At 33.1% G+C, this 21,843-nt stretch overlaps 1 protein-coding gene across 2 annotated transcripts in view; it reads left to right on the top strand.

Annotated features, from left to right (window-relative positions):
- The window catches only part of drm (drumstick), a 56,119-nt gene extending 34,479 nt beyond the window's left edge, over positions 1 to 21,640 (top strand). For both annotated transcript variants that reach the window (XM_067767773.1, XM_067767772.1), the window contains exons 2-3: positions 17,036 to 18,305; positions 20,925 to 21,640. In XM_067767773.1, coding sequence (XP_067623874.1) covers positions 18,085 to 18,305; positions 20,925 to 20,949 — 246 coding nt within the window. In that variant the 5' untranslated portion in view covers positions 17,036 to 18,084 and the 3' untranslated portion in view covers positions 20,950 to 21,640. The remainder of the gene's footprint in view (positions 1 to 17,035; positions 18,306 to 20,924) is intronic.
- Positions 21,641 to 21,843: the final 203 nt, after the last annotated feature.

Below are 21,843 nucleotides of genomic sequence, written 5' to 3'. Positions count from 1 at the left end.
ATCATAAAATTAAAGTTAAAGTTTAAGTGAATGTTAAAGTTAAAGCGAAAGTTAAAGTTAAAAATAAAGTTAAAGTTAAAGTGAAAGTTAAAGTTAAAGTTTAGGTTAAAGTTAAAGTTAAAGTTAAAGTTAAGGTTAAAGTTGAAGTTAAAGTTAAAGTTAAAGTTAAAATTAAAGTTAAAGTTAAAGTGAATGTTAAAGTTGAAGTTAAAGTTAAAGTTAAGGTAAAGTTAAAGTTAAAGTTGAAGTTAAAGTTAAAGTTAAAATTAAAGTTAAAGTTAAAGATAAAGTTAAAGTTGAAGTTAAAGTTAAAGTGAAAGTTAAATATTAACTTCTCATTTATTCAATAAAAGTAAAAAATTTGTTTTCTTATCGGTCACCACGCTTAAAAAGGTTAACTTGAATGAATATCAAAGAAAACAAAATGTTGCATAAATATTATAATTGCGTAAGTTGATAATATGCAATAGCTTTACCGCGGCAGTCCCCGAGTGCCACACGTCCTTTTTGTTTCTGCTTTATTCATTTAGTCTGAAACGGTAAGCGGTTTCATTGCAAATTTGATTGTGTTTCTCTACAGATAAAATCGTTATGTTAAAACCCAAAACTTTTTGCTTCAAAGATTTATAAAGTTTTTCGGGTGTAGCTTTAACCACATTTGCTTTTTTCAAATTTATATAAACATGTGCTTGAAAATGTACTAAAAACAGCCGAAATAGTTCAGTTCTGTCCTGTCCTACATTAAGATTTCATGTTGCGACCGATACAGTCCAATGTACATGCAAGGTAGAAAACGTGACCCCGAAAATATATATTTTATTTTGCCACTGATCTTTCCTTTTCTAAACCACTGTGCGACACATTTTTGTTTTTAAAATTTCATACCTTTTACTTCTTATACTGGCGCTCAACTGCTAAAATCTTAAAATCCACACACATTTCGCTTTGTGGCATATGGATTTTTTTTTTACGCCAAATGCGTTTATTTCCATAATTTTATTATATGACATGTCTTATACCTTTATAAGTGGATATTTTTATATTAGTATTTCATTTCATATCATATCATTTTTAAAAACAATGCCATCGAATGCCGCATCGAGTGGATATCCAACAGCGTGGCGACTAAATAAAATCAACTAAAGACAAAGAATGTCTGACTACTGCTGGCTCGATTGCAATTTATGAGCGAAAGAAGCGCTGTGAGACTGTGGAGCGCGGTGTTGATGCTATTTCTGGTAGCAGCGGCAGTGGCAATGGCGGTGACTGCTGCTGTTGGTTAGGGTTACCGTTAATATTAATATTACTGCCACCACATCACAGACAGCATTTACCCAATATAAGCTTAACTTAAACTTCAATAAAGGCGATGTGTGGTAGAGGGGGGGGGGGGGGCGGGGGGGGAGTTAGCATCATTTAGTTGCGCATATATACAGCGTTGAAAACGAATCTCTCTACACCGTCGACAATAGTGGAATGGAATGGAATGCAGGAGCCACAACAACTCTTTTATGTTGAAGGACATTTAAAAAATTAAATTTAACGCCCTCACGTCTAAAAATGAAAAATATATTTCCACATACATAACCATGTTTGTTGTATATATTGTTGTATGTGTGCACTTGTGCATAAACAAATGCACAAAATCTGCATACACTCTTAAGCTAAGCAACTTTTTATGCATAAATGCAGACAATTAATAATTATATGGTAGTTCCATTAAACGGTTAAAACAAAAATGTTATAAACTTAACGAATCAGCGCTTTTAAGTGTGGTTTTATGCACAGCAGGTGTGAACTCATGTGACTTTCAAAAAAACAAAAAAAAAAAAAACAAAATAAAAAGCGGCAGGTCAGCATGGAAGCTTTACATTCTCATTAAATTGAAATATTTATGTACAAGTGTAGATTTTCATCTTAGTGCTTATATTATGTAGATGTTATTTCTTTTCAATTTTGTGTTCTTTCTTATAGTAAAACAAGTAAGGGTGTCTTATTTCGGATGTAACCGAACATTATATACTCAGCGTGTGCTTCAATTCTACAGTTAATTTCAGATAATTTACTTTTCTACATAACACGTGGCACCGCCCATTTAAAAAAACAAATGGCTCCTAATTAGCCCTTACAATAAACCTTGGTAAGTGAAATATCATTGATACAAAACTATTTTTCGCTAAAATATAGCTTATTATTCGGCGGTGTGATGGTAGCGTGCTCCGCCTATCACACCGTATGCCTTGGGTTCAACTCCCGGGCAAAGCAACATCAAAATTTTAGAAATAAGGTTTTTCAATTAGAAGAAAATTTTTCTAAGCGAGGTCGCCCCTCGGCAGTGCCTGGCAAGCGCTCCGAGTGTATTTCTGCCATGAAAAGCTCTCAGTGAAAGCTCATCTGCCTTGCAGATGCCGTTCGGAGTCGGCATAAAACATGTAGGTCCCGTCCGGCCAATTTGTAGGGAAAATCAAGAGGAGCACGACGCAAATTGGAAGAGAAGCTCGGCCTTAGACCTCTTCGGAGGTTATCGCGCCTTACATTTATTTTGTATAGCTTATTATTCTAGTTTACGATCCTTTTAAACTTATTTTATATAAAAGTGGCCGTGGTCTTTAATCGATACCGCCCATTTTTGTTAGAAATATTTCCTGCTGTAAGGAAAATGTGTGTACCTAATTTTAATACGATATGTTAATTTCAGTTATGGCTCCCGAAACATAGCAAATTGCTTAGCCTGGCGGTGCCATGCCCGTTTTCAAAAATTTAAGTTTTTTCTATTTCTTGTTATAGTTCCATTTGGTAAAATAAATATAATTGATAAAAATCTCTTTTTTGCAAAGATAAAGCTTATTTTAATCGTCCGGATGGGCGGACGGACAGACGAACATGGCTTAATCAAATTATATGGATTTTGATATATGGAAGTCTATATCCATCTCGATTCCTTGTACCTGTACAACCAAACGTTATGTTATCTAAGCTTATATAATTTGTGTGCAAAGCACGCTGAGTGTAAAAATGATTCAATGATTTACTTAGTATGTATGTATATACATATGTATGCACATGTTGTATACAAGAAAATTAGTCACTTATGTACTATATAATGCTAGATTTAGATATTATATATTTGATTACTTTTGGTATGTTAAATACTTTTGTGCTACTGAAATAAATATTTGCTGACTGTTGACAAAATTTTGGTGTCAAAATCATTGAATATTTAATTGACGTATGTTTAATAGATTAATTTTACAGTGATAGTTCTACTCACTGTTTTTACTTTTTGCCTTAAGGGAATCCTTGTGTAATCATAGCTGGGGAATAATGATTAGTAATCCTAATGATTTGTAATCGGATTAGAAACTTTTATTTTGCAGAATAATTGATTAATTAGGATTAGTTGGCTATACTTATCGATTAGTTATTGATTACATTTGAAATAATCAAAAATCAAATCGCGATTAGTGACGATTAGCATATCTATTCAAAACTAATCAAAAAAAAATTCGATTAGATTTCTCGATTAGTTTTGATTAGAATTGATTAGATCATTTGCTGGAATAGTCAATACCCTAAAACGGAATTAATTGTCTGAATTTTCTTTTGAAAAGTTGGTAGTAATGAAGTCGAATATAAACTTTTTGTGATACATATGTAATATAAATCAGCATACATTTAAAGCGCGGAGAATCTCATTTTTTTTTTCAGAACGTGCCTTTATTTTTTATACTACAACTAGTATGAGAAAAAGTGGAGATAGACCCACCAATAAATGTACCGAAATGACCAGGCATATGAGCCGAAGACAACCCCGTCCTTACTTGTTAATAAGATATATGTTTACAGTGAAATTTTGAATAAAAGTTCTTTTAAGTTTGTTACTTTATGAATTAAATGAAAAAAAACAACAAAAATATTTCAAAATAGTGGATCTAATCAAATTTAATCAAATCTAATCGAGAAATCCAATCGAATTCTTTTTTGATTAGTTTTGATTAGATATGCTAATCGTCGCTAATCGCCATTAACTTTTTGATTAGTTATAATCTAATCAATTAGTAATCTAAAATATTAAAGAATCAAAAAAAAATTATTAATGATTAGATTATTCTATTTTTCTAATCGTAATGATTTCTAATTCTAATCGAAGTTCCCCAGTTCTGGTGTAATCTACCACCTTATACCAATCAACTAAAACTTGTTAATCGTCCTACGCTTGCAAATCGCAGAGAGATACTTGGAGTAATTTTTATGATCAAATTAGTGAACGGCTTGGTTTCTAGTTCTTTTAAACTAAGCGAAGTTAACTTTTATGTTCCTTCTCGACCAACTAGACATTTTAGTGCCCTTCTCCTGAAACAATGTAGAACCAATTTTGAACTAAATGAGCCCTTCGGTAGTCTGTGTTAATATTATACAGTCACTCAAGCATAATTGATAGTTCGGAATCACTTTTTGGCATTAAATAATCTATTCTTTCCTCTCTTAATAATTAGCAATTCACTTATCCTACTCAACTGATTATTATTCCTTTCTAAGTATTTATATGTCATTAGTACTTAACCTACATAATTAGTGTTTTACTTAGCTGATGAGTTTAAGCAGTTTTAGATCTCGATGCTTAACAAATCCCTGCTTTTCAACGGCTCGGCAAACAAAGTTTACAAATCAGTGCGGATGCGTCCCTCATGTAGGTTTTGTTTGATTGATTTATTAATTTAGTAATAATAGGATTACTAGTAATTACATTGATATTATTTACAAAATTGGATATGCTATTTTCTTACAAAATCTATACATTTTCTCTTGAATGATTTAATATTTTGATCTTGTTTGATATCTTCACTTAATGTATTGAATATTTTAAACCCCTTATAAAATATATTATTTTGCGATGATGTTTTGCTATACTTCTATAATCTTATGTCTTTAACGTTTCTCAGCACATATGGTTGCAATTCTCCAACATAGAGGACCTTCTCTGCTATGTAGTCTGGCATTTTTCCGATAGTAGTCTGGTATACAAACATAATTGTATTCAGCTCTAGTCTCTGCCGCACATTCAACCATTTCAGTGTATCAAGCATCAGCTGTACGGATGTATATCTACGACATTTTAAGATTATTCGCATAGCTCTATTCTGTAGCTTTAGCATTCTATTAATTTGCGAGTTATTACAACACGAATGCAGTATAGTTGAACAATACTCAAAATGTGGTTTAAGTATTGTGTTATAAATTTTTATTGTATTTAGCACAGATAAGTTCTTTCTAATTCTTCTCAGGAAACCAAGTTTTTTTCCTATTTTTTTGCACGCGTTTTCCATGTGAGGAGAAAACACCGAGGTAGTTAATGTTATCTACTTTCTCAATCATTTGCCCGTTTATTTCGATACTCTCTTCACTGCTCATATTAATTTCCATTAGTTTCGTTTTTTGCTCATTTAATTAAGTTTATTCATTTTTAGCCATGTACTTATTTCGGTAATGTCTTGTGCTAATTTATTTTTACATTTTCTCGGAGTTTCACCTACGCTGTATATTAATGTGTCATCGGCATATAACATGACTCCGCTGCATTTTACCACATTGCCTATATCGTTTATATATATTGTGAATAATAATGCACCAAGAATTGAGCCTTGCAGGACTCCTGTGTTCACATTTAGGTAGTCGGATTCATACCCTTTCACTACTGTGCGCTGCGTTCAATTTGTTAGGTAGGACCTAAACCAGTTTAGTTCACTATTTTGAACTCCGTACATATATAACTTTTTCAATAGTATATCTCTGTCTATTGTTTCAAAAGCTCTCTTAAAGTCTAGAAAAAGGGCCATACTTTTTTTATTTTCATATCGTTTCCACTCACTTACTACATGGTTTACAGCTGTTTCACACGAGTATTTCTTTCTGAACCCCGATTGGTATTTCATAAACAATTTATTGGATTCAAAATAGGTTTCTAACTGTATTTTGACAGTTTTTTCAAGAACTTTCTCTAACGACTTTAATGAGTTTATGGGTCCGAACTTATCACAGTTTACTGCCTTATTAATTTTTTCAAGTGGACTAATCATAGTTTCTTTCCATATATCAGGAAACACTCCTTGCATGAGGGACTCATTTACTATTTTCAATAGGGAATCACCAACTTTATTCCAGTTGTCTAATATCATTTTGGGTTTAACTCTTACATAATCTCTATTATTTTTTAAGGATTTGCTTATATTTTTCAATTCTTCTAAACTTATTTTCCTAAATTTGAATATGGCCGGAGCTTTTGTGGTTTTATCTACATATTGCACATGGTCAATCGAATCTCTTATGTTCTGTACACTTTCAACAAATAATTTATTGAACTCATTAGACAAGGTCGTTTCATCACATTAGTTTTTATCGTTAAATATCACATAGTCAATTTGCTTTTTGTTCTGTTTTAATACTAATTTTTTGATATCATTCCACATTAGTTTTTGATCTTTCGCTTCTACAATTCTTTTGTTTACGTAGTTCTTTTTTGCTTTAATAACTTCCTTATTGTAATTGTTTCTTGCACTTTTGTAATTTATCCAGCTCTGGATTGTACCTGTTCTTTTAGTTTCTTGATACAGATCATAGTTCATCTTCCTTAGACTCCGGAGATGGTTGTTGTACCAATCATTTATTTTTTTCCCGCATGGAATAACTTTCTTCTTCATAAACATCTTTATTGTATTTTCGAAGCTTTTGTCGAATAATTTAGCACCACTGTGCACATCATCACTTGACAAGGTTAGGTTTTGCCTGCCTAACTCGTAAGCAAATTTGTCTTTGTCATATTTAAAATATATTATTTCTTAAAATTTTGTGCTACGCTCAGTTTTCTTAAAGTTTATATTGAACTCAATGAGCTCGTGATCTGATATTTTTAGGTGACTATTTACCCTCATGTCTATTGCTTGAATGTTACCAATTATATAGTCTATTAGAGTATTCGAGTAACTGGTTACGCGGGTATGTTCTTTCACATGTTGCTTTAGACCATTGTCATTCAAAAAACTTTCTATATTTCTTTTATACGTTCCTCGCTTATTCCAGTCAATGTTAAAATCTCCTGCTATCATTATATTGCCTGATCACTCCATTATTTCTTCAATTTTTTCATGAAAAATTTCACAGAATTCCTTTTCGGCGCTCCTGGGTGATCTATACACAGCCACAATAATCAAGTCAATATTTCCACGCTTGCATCTACATGCTAACAGCCACATCTTTGATTGGATCGGGTGTTATAGTACCCTTGTAACTTTCCAATTGCTTTTATAATATAATGTCACTCCTCCGGTATGCATGGAGTTAGATACACAACTTTCGCTTTTGTACCTCGGTAAATTTATTTCGTTTTCTTCGACACAAGACGTCATATGTGTTTCAGTTAGAATAAGAAAATCCATTTCACTGCTGCCAATTAGAATTTCTATATGCTCGAGTTTGTTCATAAGCCCTTGTATGTTTGTGCAAATTCCACTAACATTTGCTAATTGCTAATAACCTATTCTTTTCTTTTTTGCATCGAGCTTATTCAAATAAACTGGACACAACTTACTGGTAGTTACATGACTTTCGTCGAGTCCAAGCTTCAGCTTCTCATTTGCCCTTACACAGTTGATACATTTATTAACTTTTTCTTTTATGTAGGTTGGCGAGCTTTGGAGAGTAAAAACGTTGGGTATTGTTATTATTAAACTTAATACCTATACTTAAACTATTTGAGATAAATTTTTCCCTATTTTTTATTTACAAACATATTTAGGAGGTAATAGAAAAGGAACTTTTTCCGCAAAACTTCGTAATATGAAAATAATATCAGAAATTGAAATGTTTGAATGTACAAATAAATATTTGCTATTTTACTCAATCAAGTGAGAACTGATTGACTCGAAGAGTTGTTGGTCATATAGAGCAAGGTGTAAGAAATTTTGAAATAAGTGAGCCGGTCACCCTCTCTTGAGTACGATTTTCTCTAAATCTTTAAAACACCAATGGAATTTGGTGTATGCGTTTTTCAATCTTTATAACTCTCGCTCTATTTAACCGATACCTATATAGCATGGTCATAGAGTTTTAGAGCTAGGAATAAGTGTCTAATGCCTTTGGAAATAGTTTTTAAATCACTAAAATCTTGAATTTATGCTAGATAACTAACATTTGTTTTATTGATATCACAAATCGAGGTCTAAACATGTCGAATACGTCACTTTTAATGGGAATAGTCTTTTTAAACTGCTACACCTGAGAGTCGATTACCACTGATATTTGGTATTTGGGTCTTGAAAATAATAGTCTAGGCAAATTTTGGAAAAGGATCAGTGCCTGTTGATAACCTGCGTCAAGAACCAAAGCACCAAAGCTGTATTAGCGTTTATTCGAAACAACAAAAAACGTGAAAGTCTATGATTGAGCAGCTTCCAGACCTGCTAAAAATTTGTGTCATAATAAGCAAGAAAAGCAAAATGCGAACAAAACATCAGACATCAAGGCCAGTTATTAGGATCTACAGACTACAATCCCAACAATTTTCTTGGAAGTTTAATCAAAATATCACTAGAGTTTTGGTAGGAATATTTGATCTCAACAATAAAATGGACATTGCATGAAATTTGCCGCCATTTCACTCAGTATATATATGGGGTATTCCATCCCATTTCGACCAATTTTGAACCCGACCCCTTTCGAATTGGCTGAAAGTTTTTCTTCTTTTTCTAGCTTACGAAAGAGGTTTTTCAGAAGTTTTTCAAATTTTTTCATCCAACTCAAAAAAAGTTATGAATTTTTAAAAAGACACCGTTTTTGTTTTCAAAATGCTATAACTTTTTCAAAAATTAACCGTTTGGGATCAGTTTTTTTTTTTTAAATATGTTTTTAAATGTACTTTTCGGAAAAAATACAAAAAAAATTTTAAAGTTTTTTTTTTCAATTAAAAAAAAAAAAAATTCTCGGCCCAATACGGGATTAGTGGGGATGATTGCAGAATTGATTGAAGTTTTTTATGAGAAAAAAAGGGCGAAATTCGAAAAATCTCGAAAAACTGAAAAATTACAAAAAAAAAAATTTAAAATTGTTTGCATTTTTTTCGAAAAGTACATTTAAAAACAAATTTAGAAAAAAAAAGATCCCAAACGGTAAATTTTTGGAAAAGTTATAGCATTTTGAAAACAAAAACGGTGTTTTTTTAAAAATTCATAACTTTTTTTCATTTGGATGAAAAAAATTGAAAAACTTCTGAAAAACGTCTTTCGTAAGCTAGAAAAAGAAGAAAAACTTTCAGCCAATTCTAAAGGGGTCGGGTTCAAAATTGGTCGACATGGGATGGAATACCCCATATATATAAAAAAATTTCCTTTTAGTCATAATGATACAGTGATTTTCGAGAATTAATAGCATTGATTCTTCAAAGAGAATTCGAGAACGTACTTTAATAAATCAAAAAATTTCAAATGCATTCAATTCGCATCTTGCCAATTTCACACAGCAAGCGGATTAAGCAATTAAACATAAGAATCTTAGTTTTTGAAGTAAATGCCTTACTCATTTCTGCGTGGCATTGACATCTTTCCAAGTGACCAGACAAGTTACTTACATACCTACATACAATGACAATGAGTGATATAATTTTTTTCGTTTACAAAATTAGTTGTGGTTATTTCTATGGAAGTGTCGAAACGTTTTACAAAACGTAATATCCCTATGTGACGCATTAAGAGTTCAGCATTGAGTATCTACTCCAAATATTTTTCTTGTTAACTTCGTTAATTGTTAATTTACTATGATAGTATCTGCAATGTTGAATCATCGCTACCAAAAACCAGCATGCAAAAGCAACATCTCATGTGTTGAGCTTTTGGAAATAGTTTTTGCCGTAGCTTAATTTTCATATCAGAGACATAAATCTAAATTTGATCTAATGCTTGCGGTTTATTGATTTTAAGTAGCACAACTTGAAATTGAATTGTATATTATTTATTCAGGTTTTTTTTTTTTGCGTAAGTTAAATTTTATTCATATTAAGATTTATAATTTGGCTGACTGAGTAACGGTGGCAGCTGTTGTATGAAATCCGCCAACTGCTTAGTGGAAGCTGCGCCTGCATTGGAAGCAAATGGTATAACTGTAGATATTACTAAAACTCAACAGTTTAGCTTATATGTTTCAATATAATAATTCACGATTCGAATCTCGGTGAAATCTCTGATAACATTACGAAATTGCTTCAATGATTACGTAGCGGTTTTCGAAATGGTACCATCGCAATATGCCAATAAATGTTTCCTTCTTTCTTTTCAGTTTCTCTTAGAAAAACATAATAATTGAATATTCAATTATTATAAGCCGGTGTTAAGCTCATGAATTCTTAAATAATACCTAAGAATAAAAGGAGAGTTTCCTACGTTCAAACATTTCACTGTTTGTTTATTTTTTTAAATTTAAATATTTTATATTTTTTTTTTGTAATGGTTGTTAATTGGTCGTAGTTTTATAAGAAGGCTTTGCCGACTACTTTTAGATTTACCATAACCGAAGCCGAAACCGCGAAAGCAAATAGATTTTCTTCGGCGTCACAACCGCAACGCCTGCCAGAAAGGACCTACATATATAACGCTCAACCGATTCGGTAAGCAATTAGGTTTGTATTAGTGAGGAGAATATTTTGCTGCCATTCTCTCTGACAAAGCATAAGCTTTTCTATGTTGCTCCAGAATAAAATATAAATAAATAATAATATAAATAAATACAAATAGAAAAAATCTCGATATAACTTTTATTGGGATTCTTTTATTACTTCTCTATAAAAATTTCTCTCAAAAGGAAAGTTTTATCAAGAGAGGTCAAGGATTGGTATCCTTCAATGTAACTTTTTGTACTTGTTACTTATCAGTGAAAAAAATGCCTAGATAGATCTGCATGCTTATAAATTTGGTGAGATATACCGAGGTTCGAATTGGATTTTTTAATGTTTCGCCAAATACAGTACACTCCCTGAAGATGGAAATTTTAATTCAAAACGGTTAGTAGAACCAATTTGGTTATTTGCCTCTAACTCAAGGAGCTCTCCAAACAAAAAACATTAATTCGTGTTTAAAAGTTTTTTTAACTGCTTAAATAAATATTCATGTTCACTAAAAAAAATATTGTTAGCAAAAAATTGCTTGTAAAACTATTTTATTATAAATATAATCTTCTTTTTGTTAAAATTATCTCTTTTATAATAAATAGCATAAAATAAAAATAATCGATAAAGAATGTTTCCTAGGGTATTCTTTGACAAATTAATCGCTAGGTGAATTAATTTACAAAATCTATTTGATTTTCTCCATGAAAAAAAAGTTCTTAGTGAGAGAAAATAAAATAACAATTCTCAAAGAGAAACATTTCATTTAATTTCTCCTCCAAAATGAAAATTAATTAGTGAGACATAAAGTATGTCACTCGCTACTTATTCATAAGCCGGATATGTTGGATTTTCAAGGTCTCACGCAGTGGATATCGTCTTATCTTCCGGACAGAATTCAAAGAGTAGTCTTTGTCCAACGTTATTGATGTAACTTCTGGAGTTACTCAGGGCAGCCACCTTGACCCGATTCTGTTCGTGCTGTTTATAAACGATATTTATACAGTAATAAAAAAGTTTTCTAAGATTTTGATGTACGCTGATCATGTAAATATTTTTGTATCCCATGCGTCAAACCAGGGATGCACCTTAACGTTAAGCTAATCGTTTATCAAAAAATTTCCACCGTTTCCGTTGAAACACTTCGAAATATTATCGATAAAGAAATTATCAAGATAAATTGTATCTCGTTTTTAACCGAAACGAAAAGCTTTCGTTAACGTTAAAAACGTTAACGAGAACGTGATACTTTATGTTTGAATTGTGCTGGCAATGCTATAGCCATGGTGAAGCCGTAAGGTGGCAACAACGAGCGCACATACACACACAAACTCTATGTAATTTGTTTGTGTAATTCGTTGGTGGTAATGTCAAAAATACTCTGAGAAATGTTCGTACTGTCAAAATTCATGAGAAAAGTTGCAATCAGCTTGGATAATGCTTTCACCTTTAATGACTCCGCAATCAATCAGCTTTGCCAGCATAGTTTGAAATTAATAATCAACATAAACGATTTGATTTCGTTTTGATATGGCAGAAAACGAAACGAAATCATTTCGTTAATTTGACGATCTTAACGTTAATAAACGAAACGAAATGACTTCGTTTCGTTTATTAACGTTGATTATCGTAACGAAATGATATCGTTTCGTTGGTTAAGCATGCCTGCGTCAAACGAAGAAAGATCTTTTATACAATTAGATCTGTACCTACACATTTGTCAATTGGTGCGACATTATTTATATGCCACTTAATCTTAAAAGATGCTTTTATCAAAGATTACTACAACCAGCTTCATACACTCATAAAATTTATAATCTTGAACAAGAATACAATTTTATAGACTTTGGTATTAATATGGACAGCAAACTTAACTTCAACCTTCATATTATTGCAACTGTCACGAAGGCTAGAGGTGTTCTGGCGTTTGTAAAACGATGGTCTAAAGTATTTAGCGATCCGTACGTTACAAAAGCACTTTTTACAACATCAGTCAGGTCAATATTAGAATGTGGTGCAATAATTTGGAAATCGAGCTACCATGTTCATATTGATCATCTAGAATTAGTACAAAAATAATTCTTACTTTCCCCCCTAAGAGATTTTCATTGGGATTCTACGTAAATTCTGCCACCTTATACTAATAGCCTGAAACTAATTAATCTCCCTACACTTGCTAGTATAGGGTAATGCCTGGAATTGTATATATGATTAAATTACTAAAAGGTTCGGTCTCTAGCTCATTCCTGCTGAGCGAAGTAAACTTTAATGTCCATTCCTTGTCCTCAAGACATTTTAAACCTCTTTACCTTAAACCATGGTGGAACTGTACATCATGGCAGCACGGTGGCAGCTGATTTGTACTTTTTATACTCAGTTGAGCAGAGCTCACAGAGTATATTAAGTTTGATTGGATAACGGTTGGTTGTACATATATAAAGGAATCGAGATAGATATAGACTTCCATATATCAAAATAATCAGGATCGAAAAAAAATTTGATTGAGCCATGTCCGTCCGTCCGTCCGTTCGTCCGTCCGTTAACACGACAACTTGAGTAAATTTTGAGGTATCTTGATGAAATTTGGTATGTAGGTTTCTGAGCACTCATCTCAGATCGCTATTTAAAATGAACGATATCGGACTATAACCACGCCTACTTTTTCGATATCGAAATTTCGAAAAACCGAAAAAGTGCGATAATTCATTACAAAAGACAGATAAAGCGACGAAACTTGGTAGATGAGTTGAACTTATGACGCAGAATAGAAAATTAGTAAAATTTTGGACAATGGGCGTGGCACCGTCCACTTTTAAAAGAAGGTTATTTAAAAGTTTTGCAAGCTGTAATTTGGCAGTCGTTGAAGATATCATGATGAAATTTGGCAGGAACGTTACTCCTATTACTATATGTACGCTTAATAAAAATTTGCAAAATCGGAGAAGGACCACGCCCACTTTAAAAAAAAATTTTTTTAAAGTAAAATTTTAACAAAAAATTTAATATCTTTACAGTATATAAGTAAATTATGTCAACATTCAACTTCAGTAATGATGTGGTGCAACAAAATAGAAAAATAAAAGAAAATTTCAAAATGGGCGTGGCTCCGCCCTTTTTCATTTAATTTGTCTAGGATACTTTTAACGCCATAAGTCGAACAAAAATTAACCAATCCTTTTGATGGCGGCATAGATTTTATGACGCTAACTGTTTTCTGTGAAAATGGACGAAATCGGTTGATGCCACGCCCAGTTTTTATACACAGTCGTTCGTCTGTCCTTGCGCATGGCCGTTAACACGATAACTTGAGCAAAAATCGACATATCTTTAATGAACTTAGTTCACGTACTTACTTGAACTCACTTTATCTTGGTATGAAAAATGAACGAAATCCGACTATGACCACGCCCACTTTTTCGATATCGAAAATTACGAAAAATGAAAAAAATGCCATAATTCTATACCAAATACGAAAAAAGGGATGAAACATGGTAAGGTAATTGGATTGTTTTATTGACGTGAAATATAACTTTAGAAAAAACTTTGTAAAATGGTTGTGACACCTATCATATTATGTAGAAGAAAATGAAAAATTCTGCAGGGCGAAATAAAAAACCCTTAAAATCTTAGTAGGTATTAGATATATAAATAAATTAGCGGTATCCCACAGATAATGTTCTGGGTCACCCTGGTCCACATTTTGGTCGATATCTGGAAAACGCCTTCACATATACAACTACCACCACTCTCTTTTAAAACCGTCATTAATACCTTTAATTTGATACCCATATCGTACAAACACATTCTAGAGTCACCGCTGGTCCACTTTTATGGCGATATCTCGAAAAGGCGACCACCTATACAACAACCACCACTCCCTTTTAAAACCATCATTAATACCTTTAATTTGATACCCATATCGTACAAACACATTTTAGAGTCACCCCTGGTCCACTTTTATGACGATATTTCGAAACGGCATCCACCTATAGAACTAAGGCCCACTCCCTTTTAAAATACCCATTAACACCATTCATTTGATACCCATATTGTACAAACAAATTCTAGGGTCACCCCTGGTCCACCTTTATGGCGATATCTCGAAACGGCGCCCACCTATGGAACTAAGGATTACTCCCTTTTAAAATACTCATTAACACCTTTCTTTTGATACCCATATTGTACAAACAAATTCTAGGGTCAACCCTGATCCACCTTTATGGCTATATCCCTAAATGGCGTCCACCTATAGAACTATGGCCCACTCCCTCATAAAATACTCTTTAATGCATTTCATTTGATACCCATGCCATACAAACACATTCCAGGGTTTCCCTCGGTTCATTTTCCTACATGGTTATTTTCCCTTATGTTGTCACCATAGCCCTCAACTGAGTATGTAATTTTCGGTTACACCCGAACTTAACCTTCCTTACTTGTTTTTAATATGATTTGATACATCAACTTCCGGCGCAGTACGATTTTGACATTAGTCCGTCGAATTTACAAAAACAAAGTATATGGGACTTTTATTTATGTTTGTAGGTATGCTACAATGCTGCCACCTTGTATGGTTCCGCCATGCCTTAAACATTGCCGAACAAATTTTGAGTTAAATGAGCCCTTCCGCTGTTTTTGTCAAAACAATTTCGGACTCGCTTTTTAGCATTAAAAAAATCTGTTATTTCTTCTCTTAATAGCCACTAATTGTATTCATTATCATATTCAATTAAATTTTTACTTATTTTATCTATCTTTCTTATTACCCCTTTATTTTAATGTATACTATAATATAACACTTATTTTCCTTAGCTAATCAGGCTTCCTCTGCGACTCGACTTGAACAGGATTAACCTGGTTTCATTGAAGCACTTGAGGGCAGTGCGCTGTCACAACGTCCTAATAAATTAAAAAAATAAATTTATAAAAATAAGTATTTTATAATACTTAAAGTGGACTCATTACGGGTATTCTGACTGGACACTAGGGTGGTAAAAGGTATATGTTGAATTTTAATTTTTTTCTCTCTATCGTGGCACCCTCCTAAAATATGCTAATATATCAGATTATGATTATTGCAAGGTTTCAGGCCAATCCGATAATGTTAAAAAGTGCCTCATTGAGGTCAAAGTTAGGGAAAACAGCGCTTTTTCATAAAAATTTTTAGTGTTTCGTCAGTAAAAGTGAAACCATTATGCCAGGAACTTGACTCGCATACCATTGAATATTGTAATGTCCATAGACGTTTGCATGGAAATTAAAAATTAGGGATATCCAGAATGAACTCATCTGATAAATGCTAAATACTGCTAAAAATAACCGTTTAATAAAAATATTATTAAGATCAAAATCAATACAAATAAAAGTAGCTATCGAATGGTGTACGAGTCAAGTTCCTGGCATAATGGCTTCACTTGTACTGACGCAACACAAAAAATTTTTTCTGAAAAATCGCTGTTTTTCCTAACTTTGACCTCAATGAGGTACGTGCTAACATTATCGGATTGGCCTGAAACTTTGTATGTATAATTTTCTAATCTATTGTCATATTTTAGGGGGGTGCCCCAGCGGAAAATCTAAAATTGATTTCTTGTGACCACCCTACTGGACACTGCCTTATGGCATCACATGTCTCTAAATTTGGCTTGATCAGTGATAGCAAGTTATAGCAGATATAGGAAGTGCGGGTTGGAGGAGAAAACGATCGAGCACGTTTTGTGCTCGTGTCCTGCGCTTGCCAGGCTGACACTCCAGCTATTAGGAGTGATACAGCTGGCAGATCTAGAAGCAGCGAGTGGCTTAAGACCTAGAAAGCTTCTAGTATTTGCCAAGAGGACGGAGTTATTTTATAACATAGGTCCTGGGTTTTGATAGGGGTTTTCAGTATGCTCGTTAAAATAAACTTCTGGTAACACTACGGACTCGCATTCAGTCTATGTGAGATCCTCATGGACCGGTCAGTTCAACTTAACCTAACCTAACCTAAAGTGGAATCTTAAGTTTTCTAAGTGAAAAATAATTATTTATTGACATATTTATTTTGGATACCAGTTCTCCAGTACTAGGAACTGCGCTAAAATATGAAATCCGTTTGTTACTACTTTCACTAAGCTTAGAATTAGTGACCTCTTCTTTGTAGCAGCTCAGTACAAATCTACTGTGAACACACCCAAATTTATTACTGTGATTGCTGGACACATTCCCCATTTTGATTTGCTCATGGCTATCAAATATCTGCTTTTCTCTTTTATAGTCGTCTAGAAGGCGTTGCTAATTTCATTGTTATTTCATTTTCATGTTATAGCACAGTTTAATATCCACCTTTTCTAAATTTAATATTACGTTCGTTTATTTTATTGTTTTTTTTTCTTCTTACTTTCTTTTTAGATTTCTGTCATAAAAAGTCAACCCACCAACAACGAGTAAAACGCCTACACACACTGTGTCGTGATAATATCAAGAAAATCGACAAATTGTTAAACAGCGATACAGAAATCATATAAAAACACACAAACATACACATGTACATAGATATGTGAGTATATGTGTAACTCAAATAACAAGGCAACAACAAATATTAACGACAGTGTTCATCATAAACAAAGTAGCAAGAAAAAATATTGTTAACATCTGCTCTAAAAGTTGATAATAATTAAGTATATAACAACAATAACAATCAAAAACTGAGTACGCATACATTGTGGCCTAATAGTAATCAAATTAAAAAAAAAAAAAAAAGTGTCAAAGCGAAACGATTTAGATATCATTTTGCTGCTACCAACACTTACAAACAAAAACACAAGTTGATTAGATATCCAACCAAAAGCTAACGCCGCCACCACCCTCAAATAGCGTATTGCGTTTGGTGGTAGTAGTAAACGCTCACCATACTGACAGAGCAATTCACTGTTATCGCAGCGCGCGTTATTGCACCAATACAACAACGCCACATAGCAAGCACTAATACACACAAAGAATTACTATCAACGCCATTGCTCCAGCTGTAAAGGAGCACATTTGGAGCTTGCTTTAGTATTGTGCACGCTACAACGCCAAGAGCAGTAAATAAGCGAGTGCGCGATAATAACTCAACAAGTTCAAATACGTGGCGAACGCTATCAGTTGATTTTTTTTTGTTGCAAAAACGAGCGTCATACATCGCGCGCATTGTTGAGTTCACCAGTGAGTTTTAAACATTTGCGAGTGAGATTGTTACATCCCCCCCGTACGCCGAAAAGTATAAAATAATTTAATTGCGACGCGGCATACAAACAAACTTTGTATAAAACGTTTAAAGCAGTGAATTGTGTGACTCGCCTTCTACAACAAATATCAATACACATATACTGACATATAAGTCATACAAACACTACTACATATATACAATTTTGAGAAAGAGCAGCAGCAGCAGCAGTAAGTCCGAAAGCAACGACAAAATGTTCGCTGTAATGAGAATCGACAACGATGACTGTCGGTCGGATTTCCGCCGCAAGATGCGTCCAAAGTGTGAGTTTATTTGCAAATATTGCCAGCGGCGTTTTACAAAACCCTACAATTTGATGATACACGAACGCACCCACAAATCACCCGAGATAACGTATTCCTGCGAGGTTTGCGGAAAATATTTCAAGCAACGCGACAATCTGCGTCAACACAGGTGAGTACATAAATAGAATACAGTGTAAAGAGTTATATGCATAACAAACACAAAAAACATCAAGTAAATGTATTTACATACATATATGTATGTATATAGGTACTAACAAAAGTGAGTCATAAGTGAGTTACTTCCGCTAATATAATATTAGAGCTTCTTTCACAACGCTGTTTAGTTCAAAGCTCACTTTAAAAATGCCATTTAAGTATAGAGCAAAAGTTACAAATTCATATTGCCATTCAGCGTGTGTTTAGTGCCTTTTCAAAACTTGTATAATTTTCGGCAAAATAGAAAAAAAAAAATACGCTTCGAAATTCGAAAAATCAATTTGTAAATAAACTGACAGATAAGTGCGAATTTTTCCAAGAAAAATCGTGTGTGTGAAGTAATTTATTTTAGCGATAACCCTGAAATAGTGAGTACTGTGTTACTTAAATATCCGCTTAAACCAAGCAATCATGCTAAAATTGCATTGAGTTAAAACGAAAAAATTATTAAAAAATCCCCATGTTCGCAGGATTATATTAGTCACTTTAAGTTAGGTGCTTAAAAACCCCATCACATAAGCAGGTATTCATACAAATGCGTTTCACGTAATCTTATGCATGAAGAGTAAATTGCACGTATTTTAATGGAAAACGATAGTTACGTTCCAATGACGCGTGAACCAGATATGGATAGAAATTTAACTTGCAAATGCAACAACAACGTTGTGCTCCTCATAATTATCTGGTTCAATATCTGATCCGTATAGCCGTTCTGTTCGTTTCGTTTTCTGTAGTAGATTTTTTGACAGCTAACCACTTTTGAGTTGGTAGCACTCATGGCTCAACTATATGGTTGGCTCATCCCTAAACCAACAACATACGTTTGTTCAGATTGTCAAAATTAGCGTGTTGGTGTTAGACGAATGGAATGGAATGAAAAAATTAAATTTAGCAGCTTTTGTGTGTAGTAAGAAAATGTTGTCAATGTGTTGTTTAAAAGGGAGTGATCCTTAGTACCATAGGTGGACGCCGTTTCGAGATATCGCCATAAAGGTGGACCAGGAGTGACCCTAGAATTTGTTTGTACGATATGGGTATCAAATTAAAGGTATTAATGAGGGTTTTAAAAGGGAGTGGTGGTAGTTATATATGTGAAGGTGTTTTCCAGATATCGACCAAAATGTGGACCAGGGCGACCCAGAACATCATCTGTTGGATACCGCTATATTATTTATATATGTAATACCTGCCAAGATTTCAAGGGTTTTTTATTTCGCCCTGCAGAAGTTTTTCATTTTCTTCTACTTAATATGGTAGGTGTCACAACCATTTTACAAAGTTTTTTCCAAAGTTATATTTCGCGTCAATAAACCAATCCAATTACCATATTTCATCCCTTTTTTCATATTTGGTATAGAATTATGGCTTTTTCTTCATTTTTCGTAATTTTCGATATCGAAAAAGTGGGCGTGGTCATAGTCGGATTTCGGTAATTTTTTATGCCAAGATAAAGGGCATTCAGATAAGTTCGTGAACTAAGTTCAGTAAAGACATGTCGATTTTTGCTCAAGTTATCATGTTAACGGCCATGCGGAAGGACAGACGGACGACTGTGTATAAATACTGGGCGTGGCTTCAACCGATTTCGCCCATTTTCACAGAAAATAGTTAACGTCATAAAATCTATGCCCCTACCAAATTTTCTTTCTAAGCTCTGTTTTATTACAAAAAAATAAGCTTTCGTTCAACAAAATCGATGGACTAATACAAAAGTTATAAGCATTCAAGTAAATATATCCATTTAATACTTAAGTACCCTACTGGTACATATGTGTTAGTATTCGCTAACTAACTGATATACAAATACTAACACATAAGTACCAGCAGGGTACTTAAGTATGAAATGGATATATTTACTTGAATGCTTATAACTATTGTATTAGTACATCGATTTTGTTGAATGAAAGCTTATTTTTTTGCAATAAAACAGAGCTTAGAGAGAAAAAAAATCTGCAAAAAAAAATAAAAAGTTTTCGGGGACCTTCCTCGCAAAGTACAAATTTTTTTATATTATTACAAAAAAAATTGAAAAAATCCGTAATGATTGTTCGTTATATTTGAATCTGCATCGTCTAGCAAAAAGCATAGTATGCACAGTTTATAGCAAATTGTATTACCTTTTAAAAGCTTCAAACCGTTTCAGAATTGCTCAATGTGTTCTTGAGATATATATGATTAAGAGGACCCAATTTTTATTTTTTTTTTGAAAACCGGTAATGCGTAAATAACTCAAAAACATTTCCATAGATTTAAAAATAACCTTGATTTTCGGAATCAGGGGGTGATTTTACATAGAAATTTCATAATGGCGTCTCTGGTGCAGCAAAAAAGTTGGAATTTGTGATCCAGTGTTATCAGAGCTCTCGATTTTGCTCGCTTAGTTTAGAGCACCCGTGCGTATGAGCAACTCTTTTTCGCACCAACTTACGTCGAAGGAAAACACCTTCCTAAATCTCTTTTGTGGTATATTATTATTATTAGATTATTCATATATTTATATGTTGTTATTAGATCTAAACATGCCTACATACATACTACAATTATATATTTTATTTATTTATTCTATTTATAGATGTAGTCAATGTGTATGGCGATAAGCAGTAAAAATGCCAGCTCAAATTTAAGCACTTCTCCTTCTCATGCACTTAATTTAAAATATTAAAAACAAAAAAATATGCCTACATATATAAATAAACGACAAGAAATATTATATACATAAATCAATCAAAAAATGAAGATATAAAAATGAAAGCACAAATTGTTGCACGCACATAATTGCACGCACTTTTAGCACCACAATATCATACATGCAAATATCTATATATACACTGCACACTTCAAAACAACAATAATTTGGCTTGATCGTACAACAAATAAAAAAGAAATTTTAAATAAAATAACAAAAGGCTAAAAGTTGCTAATGGCACGAAATTGCATTTAAGCGCCGCCGGTGCTGTTATGAACGCGCTATGCTGGTGAAAGGGGAGCGTTGGTTTTGACTGGGTGTTGTGAGAAAACTTTCGGTGTTTTGGTTTATTAAACAGAAGCAGTAAACAAGGATCATTTTTAAAAGGCAGCCTGTAAATATCGTAATGCCTGCGCATTTTAAGCAACCTCTTCTACTTCTTCTTCTTCTTTTTGTACTTCTTGCATACTTGACGCATTGGTGAGTGGTGGATCAACTGTGGTATATGGCTTGATCATGTTTTTGAATACATACAAACATATATGTATATATATGAACATAAATGCACTACACAAAATTCATATCATTTTTGCACTTAAAAACGCTTGAACGCACCTTTGTAAAAAAAAAAAGAATGCACATACCTACATACAAAGACAAATTCACTAGCACTTGTAAATAAAGCGCAAATGTTATCATCATGGATTTATATCTCTTTCATAAGTATTCTACATTCTTCATTGCATACACCACAACTATGGTGTATATAAGACGCAAGAATGCTTAGAATGTGTACAACAACATT

This window comes from Eurosta solidaginis, chromosome 2 (genome assembly GCF_040869045.1).
Source record: "Eurosta solidaginis isolate ZX-2024a chromosome 2, ASM4086904v1, whole genome shotgun sequence".
Classification (NCBI taxonomy): domain Eukaryota; kingdom Metazoa; phylum Arthropoda; class Insecta; order Diptera; family Tephritidae; genus Eurosta; species Eurosta solidaginis.
Note: the sequence above shows the minus strand (reverse complement) of the source record. Positions and strands in the feature narration are given on the sequence as shown.